General features: G+C 36.9%; 4 protein-coding genes across 9 annotated transcripts; 3 read left to right on the forward strand and 1 right to left on the reverse strand.

Moving 5' to 3' along the window:
* Positions 1–5661: 5661 nt before the first annotated feature.
* On the forward strand, positions 5662–8626 carry LOC122574319 (EGF domain-specific O-linked N-acetylglucosamine transferase). 3 transcript variants are annotated; one of them, XM_043741761.1, is made up of 10 exons: positions 5662–6164; positions 6382–6588; positions 6657–6805; positions 6875–7038; positions 7117–7237; positions 7306–7459; positions 7543–7743; positions 7834–7967; positions 8027–8129; positions 8203–8626. In XM_043741761.1, exons 1-10 carry the CDS (start codon positions 5985–5987, stop codon positions 8461–8463), a joined length of 1674 nt encoding a protein of 557 aa, XP_043597696.1. In that variant the 5' UTR covers positions 5662–5984; the 3' UTR covers positions 8464–8626. The 3 variants fall into 3 exon arrangements, with proteins under 3 accessions (XP_043597696.1, XP_043597697.1, XP_043597698.1); XM_043741762.1 differs by having other exon boundaries at positions 5665–6164; positions 7120–7237; XM_043741763.1 differs by lacking the exons at positions 6875–7038; positions 7117–7237 and having other exon boundaries at positions 5666–6164.
* Positions 8550–10613, reverse strand: LOC122574320 (uncharacterized protein At4g17910). Its single transcript, XM_043741764.1, has 2 exons — positions 10463–10613; positions 8550–10379 (listed from the first exon to the last, which is right to left on the reverse strand). The coding sequence occupies exon 2, from the start codon at positions 10339–10341 to the stop codon at positions 8770–8772; it is 1572 nt and encodes a 523-aa protein (XP_043597699.1). The 5' UTR covers positions 10342–10379; positions 10463–10613; the 3' UTR covers positions 8550–8769.
* A 98-nt stretch (positions 10614–10711) lies between these two features.
* Positions 10712–14276, forward strand: LOC122574322 (ATPase WRNIP1-like). 4 transcript variants are annotated; one of them, XM_043741767.1, is made up of 5 exons: positions 10712–10828; positions 11004–11648; positions 11715–12540; positions 12778–13005; positions 13064–14276. In XM_043741767.1, the coding sequence occupies exons 2-5, from the start codon at positions 11358–11360 to the stop codon at positions 13156–13158; spliced, it is 1440 nt and encodes a 479-aa protein (XP_043597702.1). In that variant the 5' UTR covers positions 10712–10828; positions 11004–11357; the 3' UTR covers positions 13159–14276. The 4 variants fall into 4 exon arrangements, 3 of the variants coding, with proteins under 3 accessions (XP_043597702.1, XP_043597703.1, XP_043597704.1); XR_006319000.1 differs by lacking the exon at positions 10712–10828 and having other exon boundaries at positions 10870–11648; positions 13064–13724; positions 13984–14276; XM_043741768.1 differs by lacking the exon at positions 10712–10828 and having other exon boundaries at positions 10870–11073; positions 11182–11648.
* On the forward strand, positions 14089–26828 carry LOC122574323 (protein slowmo). Its single transcript, XM_043741770.1, has 5 exons — positions 14089–14276; positions 14406–14571; positions 17312–17398; positions 26032–26205; positions 26495–26828. The coding sequence occupies exons 1-5, from the start codon at positions 14245–14247 to the stop codon at positions 26729–26731; spliced, it is 696 nt and encodes a 231-aa protein (XP_043597705.1). The 5' UTR covers positions 14089–14244; the 3' UTR covers positions 26732–26828.
* The last annotated feature ends 227 nt before the right edge of the window (positions 26829–27055 follow it).

A 27055-nucleotide genomic window follows, 5' to 3' on the forward strand; every position in this document is an offset into this window, starting at 1 on the left:
TGCGTGGGTGGCAAAGAGAAAAGACGCAGGTAGATTCACGATAATATACGACGCGTTGCACGCTTCGCACAGGTTGATAGACGCAACTATTCGGATCCGGCCATGGAAACGGCAACTTTTTCTGGAAGAACGTTGCGCGAGAAATGTAACGAAAAGTACGTGCATCCGGGGAAATTTGTATCCGCGAAATTTTTTCACGCTCCGCGTGGGTGCCTCATGTTCTGGTTTCGCAAGACATCCGTTGCAATCGCGACTGGTGACGCGCCGCCCCCACGATTTTCTCCGTGTTACCACGGGAGGACCCCTAAGAGCTCTATGAAGAAAACATTATAGCGCTGAATTTCGCGTAGGCTGCATCGTGTCGCCCGCGAAGCGTGGCGCCACCGTGGCGGGACAATCCGCGTTATACCGATGCCACGCGCTCGTTTTACAACTTGCACGCCACATTTCTACGTGTTACAGTTCCACGTGAAGCCCGTTTATCAAACCGTTACGCAATCCTGTCGCGAAATTGATCATACAAATGCTCCGTTACCGGCCATTATTCCATTCTTCGAAGCGTGGGTCGAGAGAGCTGGTTCGATTCAGTAATTCCCGGCGCAACGGCATTTTTCATCCCGAGACTCGATCAATAACGCTCCCCGATCAGATCGTACCGCGAACTTACCAAAGCCGATTCAGACTGATAAAATTATCAGAAAGAAAGATGATGGCGATTTCGTCGATAATGGACAACGAAGAGGTACCGTTGTAGCCGCACCGTGCCCGTTGCGGATCAGGGTGAGGGTGCCGTGATCGTGATCGATGTAGATCATTTCCTCCATCTATCCGCGGCGATCCATGCCGGCTAGTCCGGTATGTCTCCACCGATATATACGTGTATTTGTACATACATATATACCGGCTTGTTCGAAGCGATCTGTTTCCGGGTCACGCCATGGCAGGTTGACGCCAGAGGTACGCTATTGTGTCTCCTATCCGATATCTCGGTTCTCTGGCATCGATTAGCATTGATTTGTGAATTATCGATAAATACGGAACTCAAAGAAGAATCGAAGTGTATCCATGTTAATTCCCACAGATCGCGTATAACCATGTGAAACTGTCCAACACCGATCGATGTTGTCCCGATTACAATTCTCTATCTATCTTGAACTATTCCTATTACTAAAGTAGAAGTTGGGGTTACAGAAGAAAGCGGAGTTACGCTTTTGTAGCATGAGCGTTTCGAAACAAAGTTTTCACTGTAGTTTCACGTCCATTGTATTCCCACGTAACATTAAATGTTTATCCAATTCGCCACGAGTCTCCGCATAGAATATATACGAAATTGAAATTAGAAAGGAATCGTTGTACCAAATAAATAACTTTCTTAGCCCGACGTACACGTACCTTTTGTTGACCACAATGTCTAACTGTACCAAACCTGGCTTTAATTGCATAGAAAGGATTTCTGGCGAACAGATAAAGACACCTGCGAGCAACGAGAACTGCAGCTATCCGAGTCTTCCAGATTACATAACAATTCATGCCTAGCAGAGTGTGGGACTCGGTGTATTTCAAGCAGTACACATCGAGACCCTTAGATTCAAATCTCTCTTCGACGAACAAAATCGTATAAACTGCGAAGATACGATCTACATCGGCCACACCTCGGGAGAAGATCGAACTGTCTCTACCGTATACATCGAAACGGTTTTTGACGTATCCACGAGGAATTAGCATAAGGTGCGTCTCGTGGGCTTATCGAGAGTCAATACAGCGTTTATTTTGCGTGCAAACATGCTGAATAACGAAACCCATCACTCTGTACTGACATTGGACAATAGTAACGTTAGACCTACCACTATACAATCGTGCCTTTTACGAGAACAAGGTACACCATGTACGTAGATATATCTGTGAAACTGACCCCAAAGAATACAAATTTCCCAGGTTAAAATCTGGAAAATACAATTTCAAATTTCTTGCGCAAGTTGACGATACTTGTAAAGATTATTCTTGTATTTCCTATAACCTTTTAGCTATTGAGAATTATTTAGCTAAATGGCATAATGTGATAAATGCGATTGATTCGTATAAAAAATATTGAGGAAAATTTAAATTGACGTTTTAAGAAGTATAAGACCAATTGCGAATAGAATTTATGTAATTTTCTGCAATACTCTAATGTAGCTTTAGTTGGTAAAAGAGATTTCTACTAGAAGAACGATATGAACATCTACGTAAAGTAATAGAGAAAAATAAATAATACTTTGTGCACCACATATTCAATGATGAGCACATATAAAATAATATGAAAGTAGTAAATTGCATTTCTTTAATTCCATACTTAGAGACTCTAACTACAGCTTGCTTACCATTACAGTATCATTTTCAACTTTGCCGATTCAGTACAGAATAAGAATGCAACATTAATAGTGGTTGGAATTGCAACTAAATTGAATTATGAAATTACTAGCCCCAGCCAATTAGCTCATATTATTTTCTATATACTTCTTAATCGTATTATTCACAATTGTATCTATTAACTATTATTTATTTATTACCATCATTATTATTGTGTTGAGTCTTTGCATTATTATTATAAGCTTGTATCTATCAGCTATACGTATAATAATGCAATTAGTAATTATATATAAAATAATACTGATTGTTCAGGTTTCACCGAAAAACCGACGCGGCATAGTAAATTTGGAACCTAAAGATGAAATTCAATTGTAACATTTATGTGACTCTATACTTGTATAGAACTCTACTTTATATGTATATATGTATATATTGATATTTTACTCTTTTATTTTCAAAATATAAAATAATCTATTATTTTTAAAAATAGAATAAAATGAGGTGTGAAATATATTTCATAAAGAATTCGATACAAACTTCAGTAAAAATTATTCAAAGGAATATAATTCATCGATATAACGTTAAATAGGAAAGTAATTAAAACAATCGCGAACAGATCGCAACACAGTATCAAACCGAATTTGGAATGTTCTCGCTACTCTAACTCAAACCGAAATGAATGTTCATTCGCAATTCTGACTTAAATCTCAAAATTTGAGCTATTTCGCAATACTTAAACCGACATTTATCATTCGCAACAATAATAAAAATTTACCATTTGCCAAGCATGATGATATGCCAAGCTGTACATCGGCAAAAAGACAAAATACTACTAAAGGCGAACATAATGACAAAGTAGTAACGAGAATGACTTCCTATACTCTGGGTGATCCAGTCATCCAGAAGATGAGGAGTCATTTAATAGTTGCCCTTTTCTAGGACGAAATTTTTCCAGGCCTATTCGCTTCGTAACTTTTACCGAAACTTCGTCGAAACTTACCTCTAGACTCGAAACTTTCTAATCAAAAAGAAAAAAATAAGAAAATTATGTTTGTTTTCCAAAAGAATTATATCATTTTTTGGAAAGATGTTGTACTTTGTAATAAGATTGCTATTTGCTATTTGCAAGAATCATTCTGTATTCTTAATATATCTTATATCCTATACATGTTTCTCATATGTATATTCAAAATTATTCTGAATACAGTAAGAGCAAAATCAACGTAATTCAACAGCCTAACCACAGGCAATATACAATGTGAAAAATACGTCGTGCATGATACGCTAACACATTGTCAGTCGCTGAAAAATTGTTGAGTTATAAAGTCATCGTACTTATGACCTTTCTCCCACTCAAGTAGCACCTTGGCACATGAGTGAGGTCCTGACTATTAACACGGAAAAATTTAAATCCCTAGAATTTAAAAATCCTGAATTAGAAAAAGGATTAATTTATTCATTTTGTATCTAACGAATTCACATTTCTTAATTTCGCATTTTCTTTCCTTGTTTTAATGGCTCTACCTTATTAATTTCATAAATTATTGAAATTTTAATTTTTATTGAAACTATTGACGAAAGAAATCGATAATAAATAAAAAATACATTTATCGAAAATGATACCAAGAACTTTATTAACTTTATAATAAGTATTCATTAGTAAAACTCGATGAAATGAAATAATTGACTCTGTTTTAATATTAAACGAACCCTTTATCAAAGCATATTTTCAAAAGCATCGAGGCAGTGTTTAAATTTACTGCTTTAATTAAAAAATCCACCTGTGGCAAAGTACCTTCTTGCACGTAAAATTTAATACGTTCTCATACGGAAAACATTCAGCTTTATATTTCATACTATACTAAAGTTTATCATATGACGGTCATGTAAAAGGTTCAGTATTATCATGCAGAAAGAAATGAAATTACGTCGCCACTATCGTTGCATAAAAGTTACTGCTTTTATAGCAACGAAGTCGAAGATTACTCGACTTCTACGCTACAAGTTCAAAATTGTCAAATGAAATCACTTCTATGTCTGTTATTTTTATTCAAATTTATATGTATTTCATTAATTCATGTATGTAATCATATTTGTATGGATATTTGTCATTTTCAAGTATTTATATTGAATACTTTATACTATAATATAGTATATGGTCTTATAAATAATTACCATGAACATATTCTTAAACATATATTATCAAACTAATTATTAAAATCTCCACGTGCAAGAAGACTGAACTAATAAATATAACACAGAAAGAGTAATGTTACTATTCACGAGTACAATAAGTATTCGCGATCATTATGTTCGCCAAAAATTCTACTTAATACAACCAGTCACCCGTGCCGACTCGGACCTTTCATGTTACGACATGATCGAATGACCAGAGAAACAAAAATGTATATGACTCACGATTAGATGCGATGAACGTTACCATCGGTGATGCACTAGCCTGGAGAAAATTATCATGAAGATGGTTATCAAGCAGGAACCATCGAAGCCCATGCTGAAAGTCTATGTAAAAAATCTACCTGTTACAATGCGTGGTACATTATAATTTCTTCTTAAAAGTATAAGGTTGATTATTTAAGAAATTTAAGAACATGAAAAACAAATCTTTAAACTTGAAATAAAATACTTCCCAAATTTATGATAGAACTGTACTTCCTAATAAATAATAATTACAATATTAAAATTAAATTACAATAAAGTAGGAGAAAGGAAGGCGTGGTACAGAATTAATAAATGTTGCAATTCCTTTCTGTACCTCATCTGTGTTATAACCTGAATTTATCCTGAGTCGATAACACTGGTAGTGACATTTATTACAACAGACAAATACGCTGTTCCCGATATTTGATTATGAAGAAATTTTATTAACAAATATTGTTAACACAGAAAACAAAATCCATTTATGGTACATATCGGGAATTTAAAAATAAAAATATCTATGTATATATGTATGTATATTAAACGTCGATTATCGACGCAATTAATTAACGTGAAAGTGAAATCAAGTGCCTATTCTGCCAAACCTCTTTCGATAAGGCCGTCATTATAATATTTTTACGCTCTAAGAAAAGATACCAGCATAATTTTTAATTTAAGTTTTGACAATTTTAATCATATAGGAATGTAGCAAACGAGGCATTATTATTTCTGCTGATTCTACCAACTTTGGTAGTTGAATTCAATGTGCGTATGTATATAATCTCCAGATTCTTATATTCAGCACTCGAAACCATAGAGGGCACAAACAAACCCATTGATTTTTTGCACGATCGGTATTTCAGGAGATGCAACACGAAATCCCATAAGGTGTTGAATCTATCCTGCACCTTATCTGTGATAGTCACGTTAGTGCGCCATAAATGATGTAAGTTACCGCGTGTCTACCTCTAACATTGACTTTCACCGATTTTTTTAAGAAGATACGCGTTCATGTGGGTGTACATGAACGTTGGTGTTTGTGTGACAGAGCCTACGCACAGTAGGTGAGGTCATATACCCATTCGCTCGTACAGGTGGTTCCTCCTCCATTCACGCCGTACAGTCACTCTGTAAAGCGAGTGTACGACACCATCTCTCAGGGAATCTCGATTTAATTTTCATTAGTGCATCTCGCTAGGATGACAGATAACGCGTTAAGTATTAAATACTCAGTGACGATCGTACTGGTGTTGGCGGTCACACAAACATACAGTAATTACACGGAAATTGATCTGCCGCCTGATCACATCAAGTATTACTTCGACTCTTTTCCCACGGTGGCCGAAGAGTGCCGTAATAATACCGCCTGTCCATACAAGGTAATACGCGGTTTGTTAATAACGTGATTCTGTCAGAATTTACTGATTAAAGGAGAAATTATATGCCCGGTGTATTTCTCATTGTTATTTCGTTTTCATTATTTGCACGAAAGCGTAATACGATAGTCGTGGAAACATTGGGCACACGCGCAAATACTTGTATAAAATTCGAGCTTACGAAAGACATTAACGAAGAATTTTTCTTGGGAAAACTTAGGGTAGCCTTGATACCAAAGCTTGTTGGGGTTACGAGCCGAATTGCAAAGCCGAAAATTCTTTTTCCGTTCCGCAATGTCCAGGTGATCACAGAGGATGGGTAACAACGAAAAAAGCACAGGTAGAAACATTTTACGCTCAAGGCGATTTTGGATACGTACGCGACCAAAGGAAAGAAATGTCGATATTTTGCAAACCATTGTTTGTGGTAAGTTTCACTAAATTAAAAGAAATATATGCTTTCTTTTATTTCTTATTTCATACTTTCGATCATAGGACGACTCATCGCTAGAGTGTTCGGAGCACATGAGATTTTGTCGAGCAAGGAACATAATGATCAATTTCACAGATTTAATTCAAAGAAAGGAACCTATACGATACAAGATGGATGTTCTGAAAGAGGGTCAAATTGGAGGATATTGCACGTAATTAAAGCAACGCGTTAATCAATTACCTTTATCTCTCTTAGTATTCATATTATCTCGGTCATCCAGATTAAATGAGAAAAGATTGCAAGAAAACGCGGACCATATTAGCCCATTGCAATCTTGGGGACCTGAATTGCGAAATTTCCGGAAATTACCTCGACCGCCGATTGTCAACCATGACTGTGATATCGTGATCGAAAAGCCAACGTACATAATGAAAATAGACGCTAGTAAGTCGTAAGAAATGATTCTCCCGATTAATGACTGTGATGCAAAATTCGTCGAACACGCAAGTCATTCTGTTTCAGTAGTAAATATGTATCATCATTTTTGCGACTTTTTCAACTTATACGCGTCATTACACGTAAACCTCTCGCACCCCGCTGCATTCAGCACTGATAATCATATAATGATCTGGGAAAGCTACAGGTAACTGACACCGGTGCAGTACGAAAACTACGAGATACTAGATACCATGAGTTCTCTTTTACTTTCAGCTACCGTTCTGCATTCCAAGACGCCTTCCAGGCTTTCACGAGAAATCCGCTCTGGGATTTACATACGTTCCGCGGAGAAACCGTCTGCTTCAAGAATCTCGTGTTTCCCCTATTGCCACGAATGATTTTTGGTCTTTACTATAATACACCTCTTGTACGATTGCTCGCTTTTTGTTTCTTGAGATCACGATCATAAGGTCAAAGCAATTTTTGTATCAATGGATTTATGGCTTTTAGATTTATGGCTGTGAAAAGAGTGGATTGTTTAAAGCTTTCGGCGACCACGTGTTACATAGATTACGTATACCTCATCACGAAAGAAAAAACCAAAGGATACGAGTTACTTTACTTAGCAGAGATACTCAATATCGAAGAATTTTGAACGAGGATGAATTAACAAAGGCTTTGAAGGAAAATCCAGAGTATAAAGTGCGAAAGGTAGAGAGGTTTTAAATATGGCATAAGAAATTAATTAAGGTGGTAAATAAATATAATTACAACATATTTAAAACATGTTTTCCTTCTCAGGTAGTATACAATAAAAAAATATCATTCAAAAAACAATTAGAAATTACAAGGAACTCTGACATTTTTATTGGAATACATGGAGCTGGATTAACGCATCTTATGTTTTTACCAGATTGGGCAGCAGTATTTGAGATGTAAGTATAACAGACATGATTTCCCACGGAAATGTATCTCATACATAATTACTGTGCAGATATAATTGCGAAGATCCAGGATGTTATAAAGATCTCGCCCGTTTACGCGGTGTGAAGTACTTCACGTGGGAAAATGCCTCAATGCTAGTGCAACAAGATCCCGTAAGCGATTGTATCCCATATAAAAAAAAAATTCCTCAACATTTATTGCAACACTAATTGAAATTCTGTACAGGGTACGCATCCCGACGGAGGAGCACACGCAAAATTCACTAACTACAGTTTTGACGTCAAAGAATTTTTACGTATAGTTTCACAAGCTACGGATTATGTGAAAAATCATGATTTGTTCAAAAAGTTTATCAGTGGACGATTACAACATAAGAGAACAGGAACGAAAAATCAGACTAGAACAACAAGTGATGTAAATGCAACTCCGAAGTCGAAGAAAGTAACCGACTTGAAATCTGACATTCAATCCAAAGATGAATTATGATAAATATTTTAGGTAATTTGTTTTGATGACAACGAATAATAGGCTTACGATTATTAGTATTAATATTGAGTGAAAGAAACGACTTGTTACCAACTAAACTTTTTACTTATTTTTATACAAATATATGTACATACTTATTTTAATAAAAAAGAGGAGCAATAAATATGGAATACAATTTGACATGTCTACGCAGTGGCAGTGTAAATATTTCGAAGTTACTAATTGTTCATGCTGATTCGTTATTTAATTATACGATGTAGAAAAGTGCATACTCTACAATCAGTACAACGAATTGTACATTTGTATTTATAATTTAATTTGTACCTGTTTTCTGTACAATAATAAAACCGATAATATATTTACAGCCATGTATGCAATCAATATTAGCAAAGCTTTTAAGTGACTTACATATAACGTACGTACTAACATATTAATCGCGCCAGTCATTAAGTTTGAGAATAAAAAGAAAAATAGACCATTGTAATTTACAGCTTCGAATATTTCAATTATATTTTGATTCGTATTTTTCTCGCATTTATCAGGCACACTATCTCGCTTACTTTTTACATTCATTTTACATGTTTTTATCTTCTTCTGATTAAATTTCGAATCTATGGTTGCATGAATTAATATATCACATATTATTTCTACCAATAGTAATAACGTAAGTACCATAACACCTAAAGTAAGAATCCACATACAATAACCTGCATTTGCTAATCGTCTGGATACTCCAAAATATGCATCACAAAATAAAGTAGCTGCGCACGTTTGCGCTGATATCAAGGACAATTTAATGCATAAAATCATAGACTGATTATAGTGCGCATCAAATTCATATCCAAATAATTTAATATGAAATACTTTATGCCTATGTAGTAACGAATCTTGTGCATGTGAATTCTGATAAGTAGAATGTATTAACCTACCAACTGCTACACCTATTAGATAAAGCCCAACATATCCAGGTACAGATACCACACCTTCCCGATTAGCAGATATAAAATCATTCCTTGGTCTATTACTCAAAACCCATTCCTTCAACCCCTTAGTACTCAAAACATATTCATGCATTCCTAAAATCCAAATTCCTGATAACAGTGAGTACTTTGAATTGATAGTACTTGTTATAGAACTAGTAAATAATTTAACAAAGGCAAGAGTAATAAAAAAATTCCAATGAATGCCATATTCAGTAACATGCTTCTGATAACCTAAAACTTCAATGGCAACAGACCTGCCAAAGCCTAATATTAAAAGTGGAATACAACTTCTTGCTGAATGCTTTATATTTTTTGATATAGTATGGAAAAAACTTATTCTAGGTTTAGGAGCGAAGTCTTTAGCTTCTGGAGCCACTAAAGCATTAGCAAATATAAATAACCCAACACCAGTATCCATTAAACTATAGCCAAACAATTCAGTTTTGGCAAATTTACGAGGAAAAATGTGAAAATCTATGGCTAATATACATATTGCTGTTATTAAGTTAGTAAATGCTCTAAAATTTGTAATGAAGGGCCTTTTGCCATTAGTCGGTCTCATATTGTATGTTGATGTAACATCAGTATTAATTCCTAATAATAAAATATTAATAATAGATATTATAATCATGGCACAACATACTGTAACAACATAGTCAGACAATACAGTACAACATAAGATACATGGGATTATAATTAACGCAAATTCTATAATAACCCTAATATTTTTATGAATAACCCCTTCTAAAAGACCCATTGCAGTTTTAGTTAGAAGAATACTACAAATATTTGGCATAAGTGCATATATGACCTCTCTGGAGGTTGTCCCACCATGACCAGAAACAAATGCTTCTTGTTCTTGGCGATAGATATTTCTATTCCATGTATTTGACATATTTATGCAACGAATAATTATTTGTCCTGACAAAAAATCTGTAAAGAAACAATATTTACTGGTAATACAGAATACTGCGAAAATTCTAACGTACTTGGAAGAACATTATCTGAATATCTACCTCAAAATATTGCATTTTATGCAAACTGCAGTTACAAATAATTCAAGTCGATCAGTATTTTAAGTTAATGACAATGTCTATAGAGACATAGACAGAGTGCGAAAGTCAAATATTGACGTGCAAGTGAATGATAGAAAGGAATAGAAAGAGAACGCTGCATAGAGGTCGCTTCTGTCCTTGCCAAGTCAGGCATGCTCACTAATACCCCTCATTGATCAGTGTTACACGTTACATTTATAATTTATTGTGTGAATGTGCGTGCATTATTAGATAAGAGATCAAGGGGACAAGGGACCTCCATGCATCGTTCTCTTTCTACTCTATTGCTTTTTCAGCTCGCTCACGCACTCTATTTTTATATGTATGGTCTGTCCAACAAGACGAGGCAGTAAAGTAAACAAAATTTGATTACTGTGGCTGCAACTATTGGCTGCCGACTAGTGACACCCAAATGACACTTGAATGATACTAGTCAGTAGCCAATAGTTGCAGCCACAATATTCAAATTTTGTTTACTTTATTGCCTCGTCTTGTTGGACAGATAATATGTATCTCTATAATAACTGAAACGTATTCAATAAGCGATAGATGACGCTACGATTCATCTTAATGTCAGAAATCTAATTTAAATCGTTTAAACTAAGGAACGCATTTTCTTTACGCTCAGTTTTGTTAAATAATCAGATTTTAATGATAAATAATATATTTGAATATTATAGATTGATTGAAAATAAACAATAAAGAATCCAAACTACAACACAACTGATACAGTGTATAGAACAATGTACAGAAAAATCTGAGCACTATGTTGTGTCCAGCATGAAGAAAAGATTACTCTATAGATGATGTAGAAAATCATATTGATTTATGCTTTGCTTCAATTGATACAATTTTAATGGAAACATTATCAACAACAAAGAGATCTCTTTCATATGAAGATATTAATGAAACAAATCCACTAAAGAAACACAAAGCCAATACAGTGATTAATATAACAAATATGAATCAACAGAGATCATTACCAAATAAAGAATTCATTTCTCTTTCTGAAAGAATGAGGCCTACATGCATTGATGATTACATAGGGCAGGAAAACGTTATTGGATCTCACACAATATTAAAACAATTGCTAATAAAAGGACATATTCCTAGTATGATATTTTGGGGTCCACCAGGATGTGGAAAGGTAAGATATTTATAAATTTGTATCACTTTCTAATTATTGATATTTATTTCTTGAAATATTTTTTAGACATCTCTAGCTAATGTTATATCAAAACAAATTAAAGAAATACATGGAGAAAAAGTTCATATTATAAATCTTTCTGCAACATCCTCTGGTGTGAGTAATATCAGAAATATTATTAACACAACAAAAACTAAATCCAAATTGAGCAATCAAGCTATTGTATTTATGGATGAAATACATCGCTTTAATAAATTGCAACAAGATATTTTTTTACCACATATCGAGGCAGGCACATTTACTCTAATTGGTACAACTACAGAGAATCCATCTTATAGTTTAAATTCTCCTCTGCTAAGTAGATGCCGTGTATTTGTTTTAAATAAGTTAACGGTATCAAATATTGTAGATATTCTTTGTAAAGCCATTTCATCTATTAACGGAGAAATATATAGTTTTCCACAAAAAACTTTATTGACTAATTTAAAGTATAGTTTAAGCTGTAGTTCTAAACCATGTTTCTCCATTAATCAGATGGTAATTGATTGGCTAGCAGAGGTATGTGATGGAGATGCACGTGTTGCATTAAATAGTTTAGAACTGGCAGTTAAAAATAAAGTGTCAAATGAACTAAGTCCTTCTCATCTTGTTTCAATAACTCTTGACGATGTTAAAGAAAGTCTTAAACAAGCACATACATTATCCGATAAACATAATAATACTCATCATTTATATTCTGCTTTACACAAATCAATAAAAGCTGGCAAAGAAAACGCATCTTTATATTGGTTAGCACGGATTATGGCAGTTAAAGAAGATCCAGTGGATGTAGCAAGAAGATTAGTAAGAATATCAAGTGAAGATATTGGTTTAGCAGACCCTGATGCTTTAGGTATATATGATTAATAATAGTTTATTTATTAACACATGAAGATGAAACATCTTGCATTTGTCTTGAAACAGAATGCACTTTGAAGTAGAACTTTGTAATACTTCATTCTAATTAAAATGACATTTTTATAAGGTGCACATTGATCTTTTTGGGTGAAATATATTGAAATATATTGATAAGTGATTTAATATTATAATGAATAGCATAGTAACATAAGAGATTAATTTTAAATTCTAGGCATAGCTGTTCATACTATGCATGGATGTCAAATGATCGGAATGCCAGAATGTGATGTGATTTTAACACAATGTGTCATATATTTAACTAGAGCACCAAAGTCTCAACTTGTGTATAATGCTTTAGAATCTGTTAAAAATATAATTATAAACCACCAAGGTCCACAACCTACAGTACCGATACATATCAGAGATAGTACGGGACAAGAAAAAGATTATGCTATTTTTGGTAAGATATTAAATATTTAACATAAAATTTTATCATTTTCTCTTATTATTCTTTATAGGTTGCCAAGAAGGAAATTTATTGCATAAAGAGAAAGACGTTCAAACTTACCTACCATTTAGCTTACAGCACGTTGATTTCTTCTCTGAAAGTTGATAAATTCTTTGTATCGCCCAACATATTTTTTTCTAAAAAACAATTATCAACTTATTTTACCTACACAAGACAAATTCTACTTCATACACATTGAAATAAATAAAATAAAGTTATATAAGTCTAATTTATTAATAAGTCGAACATATTTTACTGAAATCACAAAATCGCATGAACTACTACTAAAATTTGAATAACAATTAATAACAATGAAGAAGAGTTACGACTTACCTCGCTACCAACGCCAACATTACGAAATGATAATATGAGAAAGTACAATTAAATATTGAAACCAAAAAACTATTGAAATTGTTTACCGACTTGAAGTAACAAAGAAGTAAAAAGTAAACAGAAGCAATAATCTTGACAGTATAAAAAGTTATAATTCACTGTTTTAACGAGAAGATTTTCGGATGTAATTCAACGTGACTTCCTCGTCCGAACGTTTTCGAATTAATAGAAAGTACCGCCTAACGATAGACCAATCAGATTCAATTGAAAAATTGGCAAGAAGAATAGCCAATCAGATCGAATTAGGGAAAACCTCATTGGTTGTGAAAATATTGCAAGTAATATTACATTTTTCAATTGTTGTTCTTTTGAAGAAAGTACATATATTAACCGTTGTTCTTCTCAAATTATATTCTGGAACAATGCCATTCACCGTTTTCCTTTGATTGGTTAAATGCTAACACGATCTATTTATACAAAATACAAATAAATATTAAAATTCCGAACTACATCAATTGTTTAACTAAAATTAGTAAAGGAAACTTTTTATGACTAAATTAAACGTGATTTGATTAGCTAATATTTTTGAATTAATAGAAAGCAGCGCGCTGTGATAGACCAATCAGATTGAACTGAAGATAAGCTCATTGGTTGCTAGAGGCAGGTATACCAACTCTTGGTGGATCAATATACAATAAAAGATTGGAAGTGGAGACCTTTCGTACTATCTTTTATATTACAGCAGGTTTTGGAATTGGTAGATGAACCTTGTAATATTAGAGAGTAATGTTTTCGTGTGATTATTAACAATTTAAATTATAGTCTTAACCATACGTTATATTGAAAAATTCTATAAACATGAAGTTGTGGACGTCACACCATACTTTTGAGTAAGTTTTCTTTGTGAATGTTTTCTCATTTGTAACTATCGAAAATAGAATATAGAAATGCTTTATAATATGCTCTTGTCAGAAAAAAGATTATATGACAGAAAATTTCAATCTGCTTTATGATTGTAGTCATCCATGGGAAACCGTTGTGAAAGCAGCATGCAGAAAGTATCCAAATCCTTTAAATCCATCAGTTTTGGGGACAGATGTCATCGACAGAGAAGTCAAGGACGGCGTTCTCTATTCTCATAGATTGGTCACCACGCAATGGCGTTTTCCTAGATGGCTATCACCAGTAAGTATTGTAAATGATAGTTATTAAAATTATTCATTTCATGTAGTATTGAACATAACCTCTCTAATGAACTCATGTTTTGCAACCATATACAATTTAATTTAATGAATGTAACTGAACAGAATCTGATAAATAATATACAGATTTATAAATATGTATATGTCTTTAACGTATTGTCATTGAAGTTTAATCATATGATTATGTGTAAATAGAATGCTATAGCATAGACTGTGTAATACAATTTATATATTAGTAATAGAAGTACAGAGGTTATTTATAAGCTTTCTTCTTCCTTCAAGTACTAAATCTTTATATTCATGAATATTTCAAGTTAGAGATAATCATATTATTACAATATATTACAATGTGTTATATTATTAAATTATTTTAGTTTATATTATATTATACCATCAAATAGATCTTTTACTTTTATTTCCTATCATTTTATTTTGAAATACTGAGTATTATTTCACATAAAAAGATAGAGGTTTTTGAATAATTTAAAGTTTAAATTCTTATCTTGCAATGCATGACAGTAATTCATGTGTTAGAGAATGTTTGTTTGTATCAATTATTCTGTATCAGGAAGTATAATTATTTTACTTGTGATGCATATCTAGCCAATCGTTTCTGCAAAATTCCATTTGCCTCAAGATTCTAAAATCTTCCATTATGTCAGTTTTGATTCTTACAGTCACCACGTTAGCGCTAGCGTCGATTAAGATTGTTCATGTTTCAGTTAATTTTCTGGTTGAGGAAAATTTAGAAACGGCTTAGCTTATCGATTTTCAGCAGCGTGCGCCGTCACAGATATGTTATATACAAATTATTCATGCATCGTTGATGTTTATCGAAATCGACCTTTTCATCTCTTTTCTTGTCTCAGCCGCGAAGAACTTATCGTGCTAACTTACTTTGGAAATTTTAAATGTCAAAGAAATTTATTTATAATTGCATTTACAATATAGTATGAATACATCGATACGAGTAATTACGCTCGTAATACGTCAGAAGGATTGGCAAAATGCCTCTCGGTGCAAGTTAGCAAGATACGTTTACACTTACGTAATTAATGATTTTCCTTACTTAAATGTAGGTAGCACAGATTTACATTTGGCGCGTGCAAGGTCTTCGTTACGTTGTTCCTACTTTCTAAATAGATTATGCATTTCTATAATCAGACATCGGTTAACCCTCAATTGGATAACATATACCTGCTACACAATAGGCTTAGTAACAGTGATCTTGACATACCAGAAGCGTCCAAGTTAATGCCAGACTAATCCTTTTTACAGAAATTATATAGCTTATGAACTTGTTGGCAAACCGTAATATTAAATTAATACATTATATCAATGAATTAGACATAGAGCGTGCAAAATGCTAGATAGACAATTATAGTCGTTCTTCCCCTATTCTATATTCACTTGTTTAGTAAGTACTTTTCATACATTACAGTCTCACCCTAAACTAAGCCTAAAATATCATATACATGTGCCCAACAGTGGAGTTTATCACAAAGTTTGGATATCGTAAGAAATCAATCTACACGGGGTGTTATGCATTCCTTCTTTGCCGGATAACGGTTTATAGACAAAACAGTTCTCTGCCGTTTGACCAAGCAATCTATACAAGCAGCGGCAGTAGCTAGCAGGAAATTCGAAACTTTCGACAACGTGGAGCAAGAAGAAGATGCGGGGTGGACTCGGGTTCGAGACTAGAGGGAATTACAAAACAACGACACCGTATCAACTTTCATAATGAGCGCTTCCACCAATGTTACGCTCTTTGGCAATCATCCAGCTAGGCGCCTGCGTTTTGGAATATAGACTGGCCTCCCTTAGAACCTCTCCTCTCAGCCCTGTTTCTTCTTCAGCCAACGGGAGATCCCAGCTTCGAATCCTTTTCGGCTCGGCGAATTGCTTCCTTTCGCAGGATTTTCTATAAGCTTGGCCATTTCGCAAAGCCATCCTGTTGTGCTGGCGCTCTCGCTCGAATGCCTCGAATCACAGTTTTGTATATAACGAATGCATAGTAGGTGGAACGAAAAGATAGAAAAGAGGGAGAAAGGTATCGCCTTCACGTTTAGGCACTCTTGAAATTACTTGACGGAAGGGAAAGTGCAAAGCCTCGTTCCAACTTGAGTTAGCTACATCCTCCCTGTTTTTCTTTTAGTTTTTCCCTTTCTCTTCCACCAGGAGAACGAATTCGTCGAGCCTGCTGCTGCATCGACGAAAATTTTTGACTAATTAACAGATGTACTCAAATAACAAGTTTCGTTGTATATTCGAACATTAACCAATGCGAGAATAACTTTATGGACGTTGTAATAATTGACTGGGTAGCGCAATTAAAGTATAATTAATCAGAGGAACATAATTAATTAGAAGCGAACAGTAAGTCATAAACACGGGTAGACTTATGAACTTGCTTTTAAATTAATTTAATATGCTTTGATATAAATGTAAAAGTATAGTGACGTAGATATTGTACTTTTATTGATAAAATTAAATTACTCTAATTTGTCGTATCTTTGTTATATATTATATAACATTGAAAGATTTAACAAATTCATATCCTGTTGTTATACGAACATGCTGCACCTTTGACAGAAATTCCTCCCATTTTATAGATAATTGAATCAGCAAATGCTCTATGTATATTGATATTATTATCGCTTGCAGTTTGTACTCTTTGAATGAATCTTTGTGAAAAAGAATTTTGCTTGTTCTTGTTGCAGTTCTTCGGTCATCAAGGTCCATACTATGCCAGCGAATGGAGCGAAGTAAATCCAGAATCTAAAGAAATGGTAGTCCGAACGGTAAACGTAAGTTGATTGATAATTCTGTATTATTTATTTAGATTACTTTAATGTAATGTTAATTGTCAAACAATTTTTCAATTAGTGACATGCTCTGAGAGATTCATGATTACATTAGGACGATACTTCACATTAACGCTTCGTTAACAAGTTACCCCACGGCTCGTTTCCACTTAGTTCATATCGTTAATCGAAATATCGTGTATAATGTTTAATCAGTCGAATGAGAACTCCTATGAAGCATGCTTTTACGGAGATTTCATTACATTTGCTCTTTATTACTCACATATTACTCGACAAAGTGCTCTGACCGCATTTGTAATTTATCTTCGTGAAACGAGATAAATGGAGGATGAATAAATCGATATCGAAGGTGCAAATGTTGCTTCGTATCGGATCGTTGAATCGTATTATATTCGTATCGATCTAATTGAAACGAATAATTTGACGATAAAGCCTGCGAAAGAACGGATGCTTCTTTAATATTAAACATGCACACGCTGGTATTCGAGCATTTTAATGTTTCACACCATCGATATGGTTACTCCTTTTTCGTACTTGCATTAGCAATTCATTTGAGCAGTGAAAATAAATTTGATGAACGAAGTGCAATGCATACACACGTGCTGATCGTGTGCCCGTGTAATCGAACAATCAATATATTCTCAATTCCATTCGAGTCGAGATCAGCAAGAATAATTGGAAAATAGGTTGGTGGAATTTCATCTGTAGCATTACACTCGGTTTTTTTCGACGACCCATGCTCATCGTGTATACTTGTAATACACGGTATAATTGAAAAACATGTTGACATACGTGAGTAATTTTATATTTTGAAAAATAACTACAAACAAAAGTGTCACCATCGGTCTTCCTGTTCTTTTTCATGGAAATATTTACCGCGGTGAAAATTATGGACGCGTAGAGCTTCTAGTTCGAGTAGTAGATACATTTACTCGAGTTACAAGCACGAAAAGATCGGCACATCGTAGAGTCTGGGCGTATAGCATCGCATCGCATCTAGAAGGTTGGATATGATAGGTTATTGATGCGCGCATTACCGGGAGTTGCATAGCTTCGTGGTCTCTTCGGAGGGACGTGCCAGGAGGGTTTTAGGAAGACAGGGCGGAAAACGGCGAAGGAAAGGGAACCGAAGCATTGCTCTCTTGCTACGCGTCGAAGATCGTTCGCTCGGTTCCTCGTTCGATCTTCGGTCAAAAAAAGGAAAAAAGGAGAAACTGGGCGGCTAGATGCATTACAGGTATGATGAACGATCCGCAGATGGCTCTGTACAAAAAGTGCAACCTTTCCATCTACAAGGAGTTGCCGTCGTGTCGATCGTTTTTACTTATCGAGTCTTGATACACGAACAAGCCGTAGTATGGGGTATTTAGACGTGCACAAATTTGTACACGGAGATGCTTTTACTGGCGCGCAAAAAAGCGTGTTTGTTTTCCATGCGTGAAGTATCGGGATTCTCTTTGGAAAGAAGCGCATGCGGTAAAAAGCATTTTGAATTCGGTAATATCTGCGTTAGAAAATTTTACTAAAATATAAACTGAAGCATGTGCAAATTCGCGGCTGACTTGTTACGTAAATATTAACAGCGAAACACTGAGCGCAGCTACTAGCTGCCCATTTATCAGCTGTTTTATATGTAGCTCTACTGTTTGCCGTTATACATCAAGTATAAAGCGTAAACGGAGCTATCGTGAAACGAGATAGAACACGGATCTCACAATACGTGCTCATTGCCTAAATAGCATGTTTGGATACATTATGTGTTGCTTGGTTTCTTTAATACGGTTAATTATTTAAAAACAGAACACATTTCGAAGCGTTATTGTATAGTGACCGGAGATATTAAATTAAAAAAAATGGAGCTTATATTATGCGGTACCGCTGCAATGAATTCCCAGAAGTAATTCTAGAGATTCCAGATAAAATATGTCACTGTTAAACATCATACAAACGAATATAAAAGTGTAACAGGAAACCGTGCAAGAGTATATAAAAAACATGGATGTATCCTGGAAAGTAGAACGACCCATTCGTGATCCAACACATTCGAGTGCATGCTGGTTAATTTTTGACTGTACTGTTACTAAAGGAAATGCACACGAACTTATGGATTAGTGCGATACATCAATGCACAGTGAAATAGCGCTGCCAGTAACGGTACAAACGTGGAATTTCCTCGTCACGCGGGTCGTTCGTCTTGTATACAGTACGCAGGACACGGGCATCCACGTTCACAACCCTTGACGTCCTCTTTCCCGCTGTCGTCTTTCTAATTAAGGTGAGACAGCAGTAGGAAGCGTTGTGTGATATTTCCTCGCTGATCGCCCCACGCTTGCGTAATCTACGGGGACGCGTTTCTGCGTTTTCTGCACGCTGAGGGCTAGAGATGAACTTTAACTAAAATTGAACAATTCCCGGCGGGATGTCAACGCTTTCTCTATGCTCGGCCTGTTTGGTGAGTATAAGTGCGAGCACGCTGTTGATACGCTCGCATCCTTGCACGCGTACTGAGCCACGTTCTCTCTAATATTGAAGGGCGTACGCACCACGCGGACAAACGAACATTGTAGAGAAGCGTACCAGAGGCAATGTATATTCCACATAAGCTCGAGCAGAGTCCGGGCCAGGTTATAACCTATCCCCGTCGAATCCCAAGAGGGAGATATCTTTTAGCAATTTACCCCCTCTCAGCAGGCCGTGCTGCATACGTTACACGAGATGCATACGTATCGTGCCGCCGTTTGGAACGTAATGCGGCATCGTATCGTTGAACCTAAATGCATCTGGCGCATATGCATCGAGTTCAAGCTGAACATAATGGGCTTGAGTCTCTCTAGTGTTGCTGGTATGTACTGGTCAGACTACTGGTCGGTCGTTGCATATTTTGGAGTTGATCATGGATTCAGGGATATATGCAGAGAGATGGATCTCCTGAAGAGATACTGGATGTCGGATCGTTGTTCCGATACTCTGGTAGGGATTGTTATTCCGATACTTTGGTGGGGATTGTTGTTTCGATACTCTGGTGGGAATCGTGAAGTAGCGGAACTGTAAATATTGTGACGTTGTAGAGTCGCGTACCGTTAATCTAAAACAATGCCTGCGTTAGCGTCTGGGGAATCACGTTGCAATGAATACAACCGATCGGCAGAAAAAACGATGAAACATTCTCCCGGTGGTGCAGGTGGATGGATGATATTATCGGATTATCAAACGGACACACTGCACCCGTGCAACATATGACGCTTGATCGCGTTAAGTTAATCGTGTTATTATTTAAAACGTGTTGCATGGCGCGCCTGACTTTTAACCTCGATGACGTCTGCGTAAATGTTTTGCAGCTGTTGTGTGCATTGATGTATCCAACGGGGATGCTGGTAGTAATATTTTTATTGGACTCGTGTCGCACGGCAAATCTTAATCAAAGCGTAATATAAATATACAATAATAATAAATATATAATAATTGAGGTGGCTGTGTATGTAAGTAGTCCGTGGTATTAGTTGCTGCTGGTTGTAGATGCCGCTGCTGTTGGGGTACTGCAGTAATTTTTCTCCCTATTTAAGAATCGTGGAAGAAAAATCGGACTTCGGTCGCCGGGATTCGATCCCGGGATCCGAACGTTCGTAACCTAAGGCGCTAACCACTGCGCTACCGTCGTCCGTTGCTAGTTAGTGGCGGTATTTGTGTTGTCGAGTGCCACCACATAATTACAACATAGTAAAAAAAACGGTAATAATAAAGTGTGTATATACGTACTTCGTTCGTGCGTCAGCTTCATTATAAATCTGCACTAACTAATTTTTTAAAGACAATTCTTCCAATTATCCCTGCGTATCTGATTAACTTTTAAGAAAGTTTAGGTATGACAAATTCTATCGATTCATATATATCGTATTTTCTATGTGGCACGATTTTCTTGAATCGCTAGTCAAAAGAGATATACGGGAAATTGAACCGGTAGAAGTCGATCAAAACATAATGATACCTCTGGAAGGAAAAAATGTTTGAGTGGATTCGCAAAAGCCTTACAAACGACCCGATATATTCTACATATTCGAAATCGTAGAAGAGTAAACGGCAATAGATCAATCGAATTTCCGTTCTCGCGCGTCTAACGCAATACGTTTCCAGACACAAAGTAAATCGGAACAATATTTTACCAACGACGACGACTCGTGTATTCTCTCTAACGATCCTTCCTTCGTCCTGCCACGAATTTCCGTGCGTGCGACTGCGAAAACCCAAGACACGGTAGAGATAGAAGTATATAGCTAGGTAGTAGGGACCAAAGGGGATGGCATTGGACGAGAATTAATAACGGACGCGTATATCGGTGATGTATCCTAGTCGTGTTCGGGGACTCCCCGTGGACTCTGCTGATGGAGATCTCGAGGGGGTTGCATTTGGGTGGTGGTGCGCGATGCTGACTGAATGTGCCACCGACTGAATTATTATACTCGCGGCTCTCTAAATCATAAAAACAACAAATTGTACGTGGCTGAATGCGCGCCGTGAAGGGTACGTGTTCCTAGAACGCGTACTAGTCCGCCGCCATGGCATTTACGTATTTTTATACGGACATAGCAGCAGGCAGCGGCAGCATTTTTTGAATCGATTGAAATATGGAGTCACGGAGACGGTGGGCCAGTTTAATGAAAAATGGTAACTTCAGACTAGCGGGATTCGCGCGTTGTACGATGCTCGTGTACATGCTTCTGGTTGAAACCCCGTTGATCCCTCTGAACCCTTGTCGACTGTGTGTTGTCACGCGACGCTCCCATCGAAATGTTTCCCGTCGAGCTGATCCACCAGACTCGTTGGGAAAGTTTCACAGAATGGATATTAATGATCTCGCGACAGCAGATGCGCTAACGTTGAGGGTGAAAATGTTTGGTTGCGTATCGCGTACGCATTTTCACGGGTAGTTTGTCACGCGTAAAAATCTCACTGGAAGATACATACGTGTCTGCGTCCATGCCTTTTGGAATATTTCACGAGTATGAATCAAAATGGTCACAGAGAGTATCGATTCGGGTTAGGAATGCGGCTCTGTTTGTTCAGAAATGTACATATACGTGGAAACAAGTAATTGAATCGAATGTGCAAGGAAACCACGCGTATCCATTCGACTGCAGAAGCAGATGACTGGAAGCTCCCGTTTACACGATCTAATACGGATTTGTCAGCACACGATTCCGGATCTCCCCAAAATCCGCTGAAATCTGCGATTATCGTGCGCAAGAGAAAGCCCGAGGCCCAAACTCTATTGGAGGTCGATTCAGTTTCCGACGTTGTGTCCTGCTAGATTTGAGCTTCCGGCCATGGCACCCTCTCGAGGCATCGAATGGTACGGTCGAATTGGGAGCATACCACGGCTCGAATAATGCTGCTTGCAGCTAGATCCGTAAAGTCCTCTCAATTATGCGGCGATGCTAATTACTCGCGAGTGCGCATTGAAGAACGTCCTTTAGCCCGCACAACGACCCTTCACAGAGCTTGGTCTACCGTTTCGTTCTCTCCTCGTTATATCGACGAAGGATGAAACGGAATCACGGGAATTCTTGATTGGACGCGTTTGTACGATAGTTTACACTCTTCTTCTATAACCGCGATTAGATCTTTTCTCAAAACTTCCACACATTTTCCTTATTAAGAAAGTTTAATTCTGCTACTTTGTACGGATTGGTAATCTCAGTGAAAATCAGAAATGGAATAAAAGATTGATAGACTTGGAACTTTTTCAATTCATTTAACATCCTGTACGAGTTTACTTCTTTCGCGAAATATTTACTTTTCCTAGAGAGGCGTTACCCTGTTTCTTTCGATTCTAGGTTAAAAGGATTCAAGCAACTCAAGAGACTTAAAAAAGTTATTTAATAAGAAGCGAGGAGGCTCGGTGTGATTAGGATTACGTTAAATTTTGCGGCTTCACGTGCCTCGGATGTGTATTCCTTTCTTTTATCGCGGTCTTGATTTTAGTTAACGACTTTCACCCTAACTGCGCTACTAAACGTGACCATACCGCAACGCTGCGGTAAATGAAAAGCAAACGCCGTGCTTGCTGCGGAGACCGAGGGATTGGCAAACATCGGTTTCGACGCGCGGCTGATGAAAAAAATTTCAATTAACCGATGCACTAGATCGGACGCGGGGTAGGGGAGACAGGATCGACGATGTACGCTTTTCGTACTCTCTACAGCCTAGCCGAAAAAAAGTGAAAATTAATTACTTCGTCGTTGACGCCAGGACCGGAAGAGGGATCGATCGTCCGCTTGATAGGATTAAATTGCGCGCCAGGCGTTTACCTTTTCCACGCGTTCTTTTTTTCTTTATTTTTATTTCTATTTTTTTCTCGACGATACTAACGCATCACTCTTCTGATGCTTTTCGTTGGGCCACTGATGATACACAACGAAAGATGATTACGTTGTGGCAGAAGAGAGGGGTGAATATCTCTCTGGCAAAGTTCTTCTTCCGATGTCTCCCCGTGGAAAAGGGATTTGTTGTGACGTTGAAGAAAGAGTCGATGTTTCGAAGGTACTCCCGAGAGTAGGTTGAGCTCAAAGTGGATTTTCTTTTTTGCCAGAAATTTATATTTCAAATGGAACTTATTAAGGGTACGATTACGAAGAAGCTACTACACGATTTCAATGAAGATTATACATTTATTATGCATGTTAGATTATGCAAGAACATTGAGATCTTGGATCTCGAATGAGCGAATAAGAGAAACAAAAGATTTTTTATTTGACGTCTAATCACGATGATTTCAGTTCGCGTAAAGGTAGGAAGCATGCTCTCGTTACCGCGCTCAAAAACACGCCTTTATCACGTTCAGAGTCGCTTGTTACGGAAGCTACAATGAAACCATCCGTCCTTCCAATTATAGTCTCCTCGTCTTCTTTTTCTTAGTCTTTCTTTATTTCCCATACACCGAGCAGAATCTCCAAACCAATGTTCTTGAAACGTTTAAATAATAAGAGAGACGCGAAGTGCTAATTATCTCTACTGAAAAGAATTCTATTTACACCGTTCTCGTAGTTTCCGCGAGAAAATTACTCTCAACCTGCATAAAAATCGCAGCTCCGCGTGCAAGACTTGGAAAAATTCCCTCGAGTGAACCGAGCTTCTGCCAAGTAACTTTTATCAGGATTAAAGGGAAAAATCGTTCCTGATATTTACTTCTTTTATTATACAATCGTCCGTATTTTCGAGTAAATAACAAGCAGGATAAAAAGAGAGAAAAACGAGAGAGATAGAAGTAGATGTGTATAACACTCGTGTAACATCAATAGAGGTTCTATCGATGGCGAGAACAAAGAACTGTATTCGACAGCGTTGAACGCGTCTCAATAACGATTCCCCGATGGCTGACGAATTAAACCATTCGCGTTTTCCCTAAACCTCGATCCGCGTAATTGATGAAACGCTAGTTGAAGCGGGGCGTTAATTTTTTGACCTCTTGCAATTGTACAGGGGCGATGGCAGCGCAAGATTGGGGGCTGGAGAGACTACGAAGCGTACGGTGGCTGGATAGTTGGGCACGATGTAACACAGTCGACTTCACTGATTGCCAATATGGCGGAGGGTATAGAGAACCGCGTCTCTCTATCTCGATCAGCGTGGATCCACAATGTGCCGCGGGCGTTAATTCCCCCGTGAAACGTATTGCACCCCCGCGATTCAATTGTTCCAGCTCCGCGGCCACAGTGCTTCAAGCTGCACTGCTGCGAACGAGTCGTATGGAGCTCATAATGATGTAATTTTCGAAGTGGTGGGCGTATCATTGTCGTTACCGTTCAGACGTGTTCATTGTCGGCACGTACTCGTGAACTCGAGGAACGTAGAACACGCGAATATCTCATTGGGCTCGTCTTTGATTACGATTCTTTGCCAGACGTACTCTTGTTTTGACTCTCGTATTCGAACATTATGATTACTTAGTATGGAAGTTTTTGCAGGCTCTTTTCATACGTAATAACATAATAGAGCATAAGTAATAACAATTTTTCCAATGTAAAAGCGGACCATTAGACGTTTGTACTTTGGTTCTTTATCGGTTTCGTAGAAACCCCGTGATATAGTTACATCCCCCATATATGTTGTTAAACGATACGCACGGGCACCGTGAAATCGTGACCATTTATTTTACATCTGTACTATCATTTGTGCATGTGTACGTGCCATTACGTTTGCAACGTGAAAGGAAAGAATAGAGAACCCGATGTCTTTTGAATAATTCTAAAACGCGCACGAATGTTTTATTTAACGATCAGTGAACGGGATAACGAATCTTTAAACGACTTCGAAATGCAACGTCGGTTAAATGGTCAACGGAACATCGATTTTGTTCAGTCACAAGGGCCATCACGAACCCGTTGCCAGCCTTTATTTCGTGGCATCGATTATTCATGGCACCGCGTCACTTTCGTGGAAACCTTTTATCTCGATAATGTTGGCTAACCATCTATCTGAAGGTTGCTAACCCCGTGAGTTGTACAACACGCGATGGATACAAGAACACGTAACTGAAATAAGAGACTTTCAGTATCTAATGACAAGAATTGCGAGAAATTGTTCTATGTGCAGTTTGCATTATTTTCTTTTGCTTGCAGATAAGCTTGGGGAAGCACGTTTCGGTCGGTGAAGTAGTCACGTATTCACCACATCCAGAGAATCCGGAGACAACGCTTTTAACACAACAGGCAGTAATTTCTATCCAAGGGGTGCCGCTTATAGACCATCTAGAAAGGTTACTGACACTAACGATCGAACAAAACGCGAATAAGGTTAATACTTCTATTTTTTTAGTAGCTTTGAATTTAATTGTTTAACAAAGTTTCAAGCAGTATAAATTTAGTTTTGTTTGAACGACAGTACAAGTTCGAGCTCTTTATAGAATCTTTACACACTTTAAATTTAGAACGAATCAATGATTTATTCGATAGATATTTACAGGTCTCTTCATGTGCAAAGATTTCGTAAGAGTTTGCTAATTATACTGAAGTCGCGATACACAGGTGCAAACTGCTTGATTTTCTCACGGTAACGATGTGTCTTCGCCTGATTCTGTTTCAGGGACGGCAAGCAGTGGAATGGGTCATCGAGAAACTCCAATCAGAAGTGAAAGATATCGCGTCCACTGCCGCGAAATCGACAGACGACTTACTCAATCAAACGCGTCGGCAATTCGATGACATCACGAATATTACGAAACAGGGCATGGAAGATTTTCAAAACGTAGCAAAGAAGTCGTTCGATGAGTTTCAGAATTTGACAGTGCCACCTCCGTCACAGTCGATACCAAAGTTATAGCTAATATATCACGCTAGCTTCAATCTCTTTAACTAACGCCATGTAGATCTTCGATGGAACGATTGTAAATGAAATAAAACGATTCGATGAGAAACAATTCCCTTCACTATAGTTTCGGTGCTATTTCCAAAAGTATACACGGGAGGGACGGAATTAACAATTTCTATATTGCTGCCCAATAACTGTACAGCCAATGAGATTGATGAGTTAATCTATTGAACTGTTATCAGTTAGAAGACTATTTTATCAAACGTATAAATACCAAATTATATAAATGGAGTTTTCATATGGATATAATATATCTTTTAGAGCGTAGAGAAAGAC

The sequence above is a fragment of the Bombus pyrosoma genome, linkage group LG13, assembly GCF_014825855.1.
Source record: "Bombus pyrosoma isolate SC7728 linkage group LG13, ASM1482585v1, whole genome shotgun sequence".
NCBI lineage: Eukaryota > Metazoa > Arthropoda > Insecta > Hymenoptera > Apidae > Bombus > Bombus pyrosoma.

Excerpts from the sequence above, each read along its gene's own strand:
- LOC122574319 (XM_043741761.1), top strand. The coding sequence starts at position 5,985 with ATGACAGATAACGCGTTAAGTATTAAATACTCAGTGACGATCGTACTG. Across the intron at positions 6,806-6,874 it reads CAAATTGGAGGATATTGCAC|ATTAAATGAGAAAAGATTGC; the intron begins GTAATTAAAGCA and ends TCGGTCATCCAG. Across the intron at positions 7,968-8,026 it reads TGGGCAGCAGTATTTGAGAT|ATATAATTGCGAAGATCCAG; the intron begins GTAAGTATAACA and ends ATTACTGTGCAG.
- LOC122574320 (XM_043741764.1), bottom strand. The coding sequence starts at position 10,341 with ATGTCAAATACATGGAATAGAAATATCTATCGCCAAGAACAAGAAGCA.
- LOC122574322 (XM_043741767.1), top strand. The coding sequence starts at position 11,358 with ATGGAAACATTATCAACAACAAAGAGATCTCTTTCATATGAAGATATT. Across the intron at positions 11,649-11,714 it reads GTCCACCAGGATGTGGAAAG|ACATCTCTAGCTAATGTTAT; the intron begins GTAAGATATTTA and ends AATATTTTTTAG. Across the intron at positions 13,006-13,063 it reads AAAAGATTATGCTATTTTTG|GTTGCCAAGAAGGAAATTTA; the intron begins GTAAGATATTAA and ends TATTCTTTATAG.
- LOC122574323 (XM_043741770.1), top strand. The coding sequence starts at position 14,245 with ATGAAGTTGTGGACGTCACACCATACTTTTGA. Across the intron at positions 17,399-26,031 it reads TGGTAGTCCGAACGGTAAAC|ATAAGCTTGGGGAAGCACGT; the intron begins GTAAGTTGATTG and ends TTTTGCTTGCAG. Across the intron at positions 26,206-26,494 it reads TCGAACAAAACGCGAATAAG|GGACGGCAAGCAGTGGAATG; the intron begins GTTAATACTTCT and ends ATTCTGTTTCAG.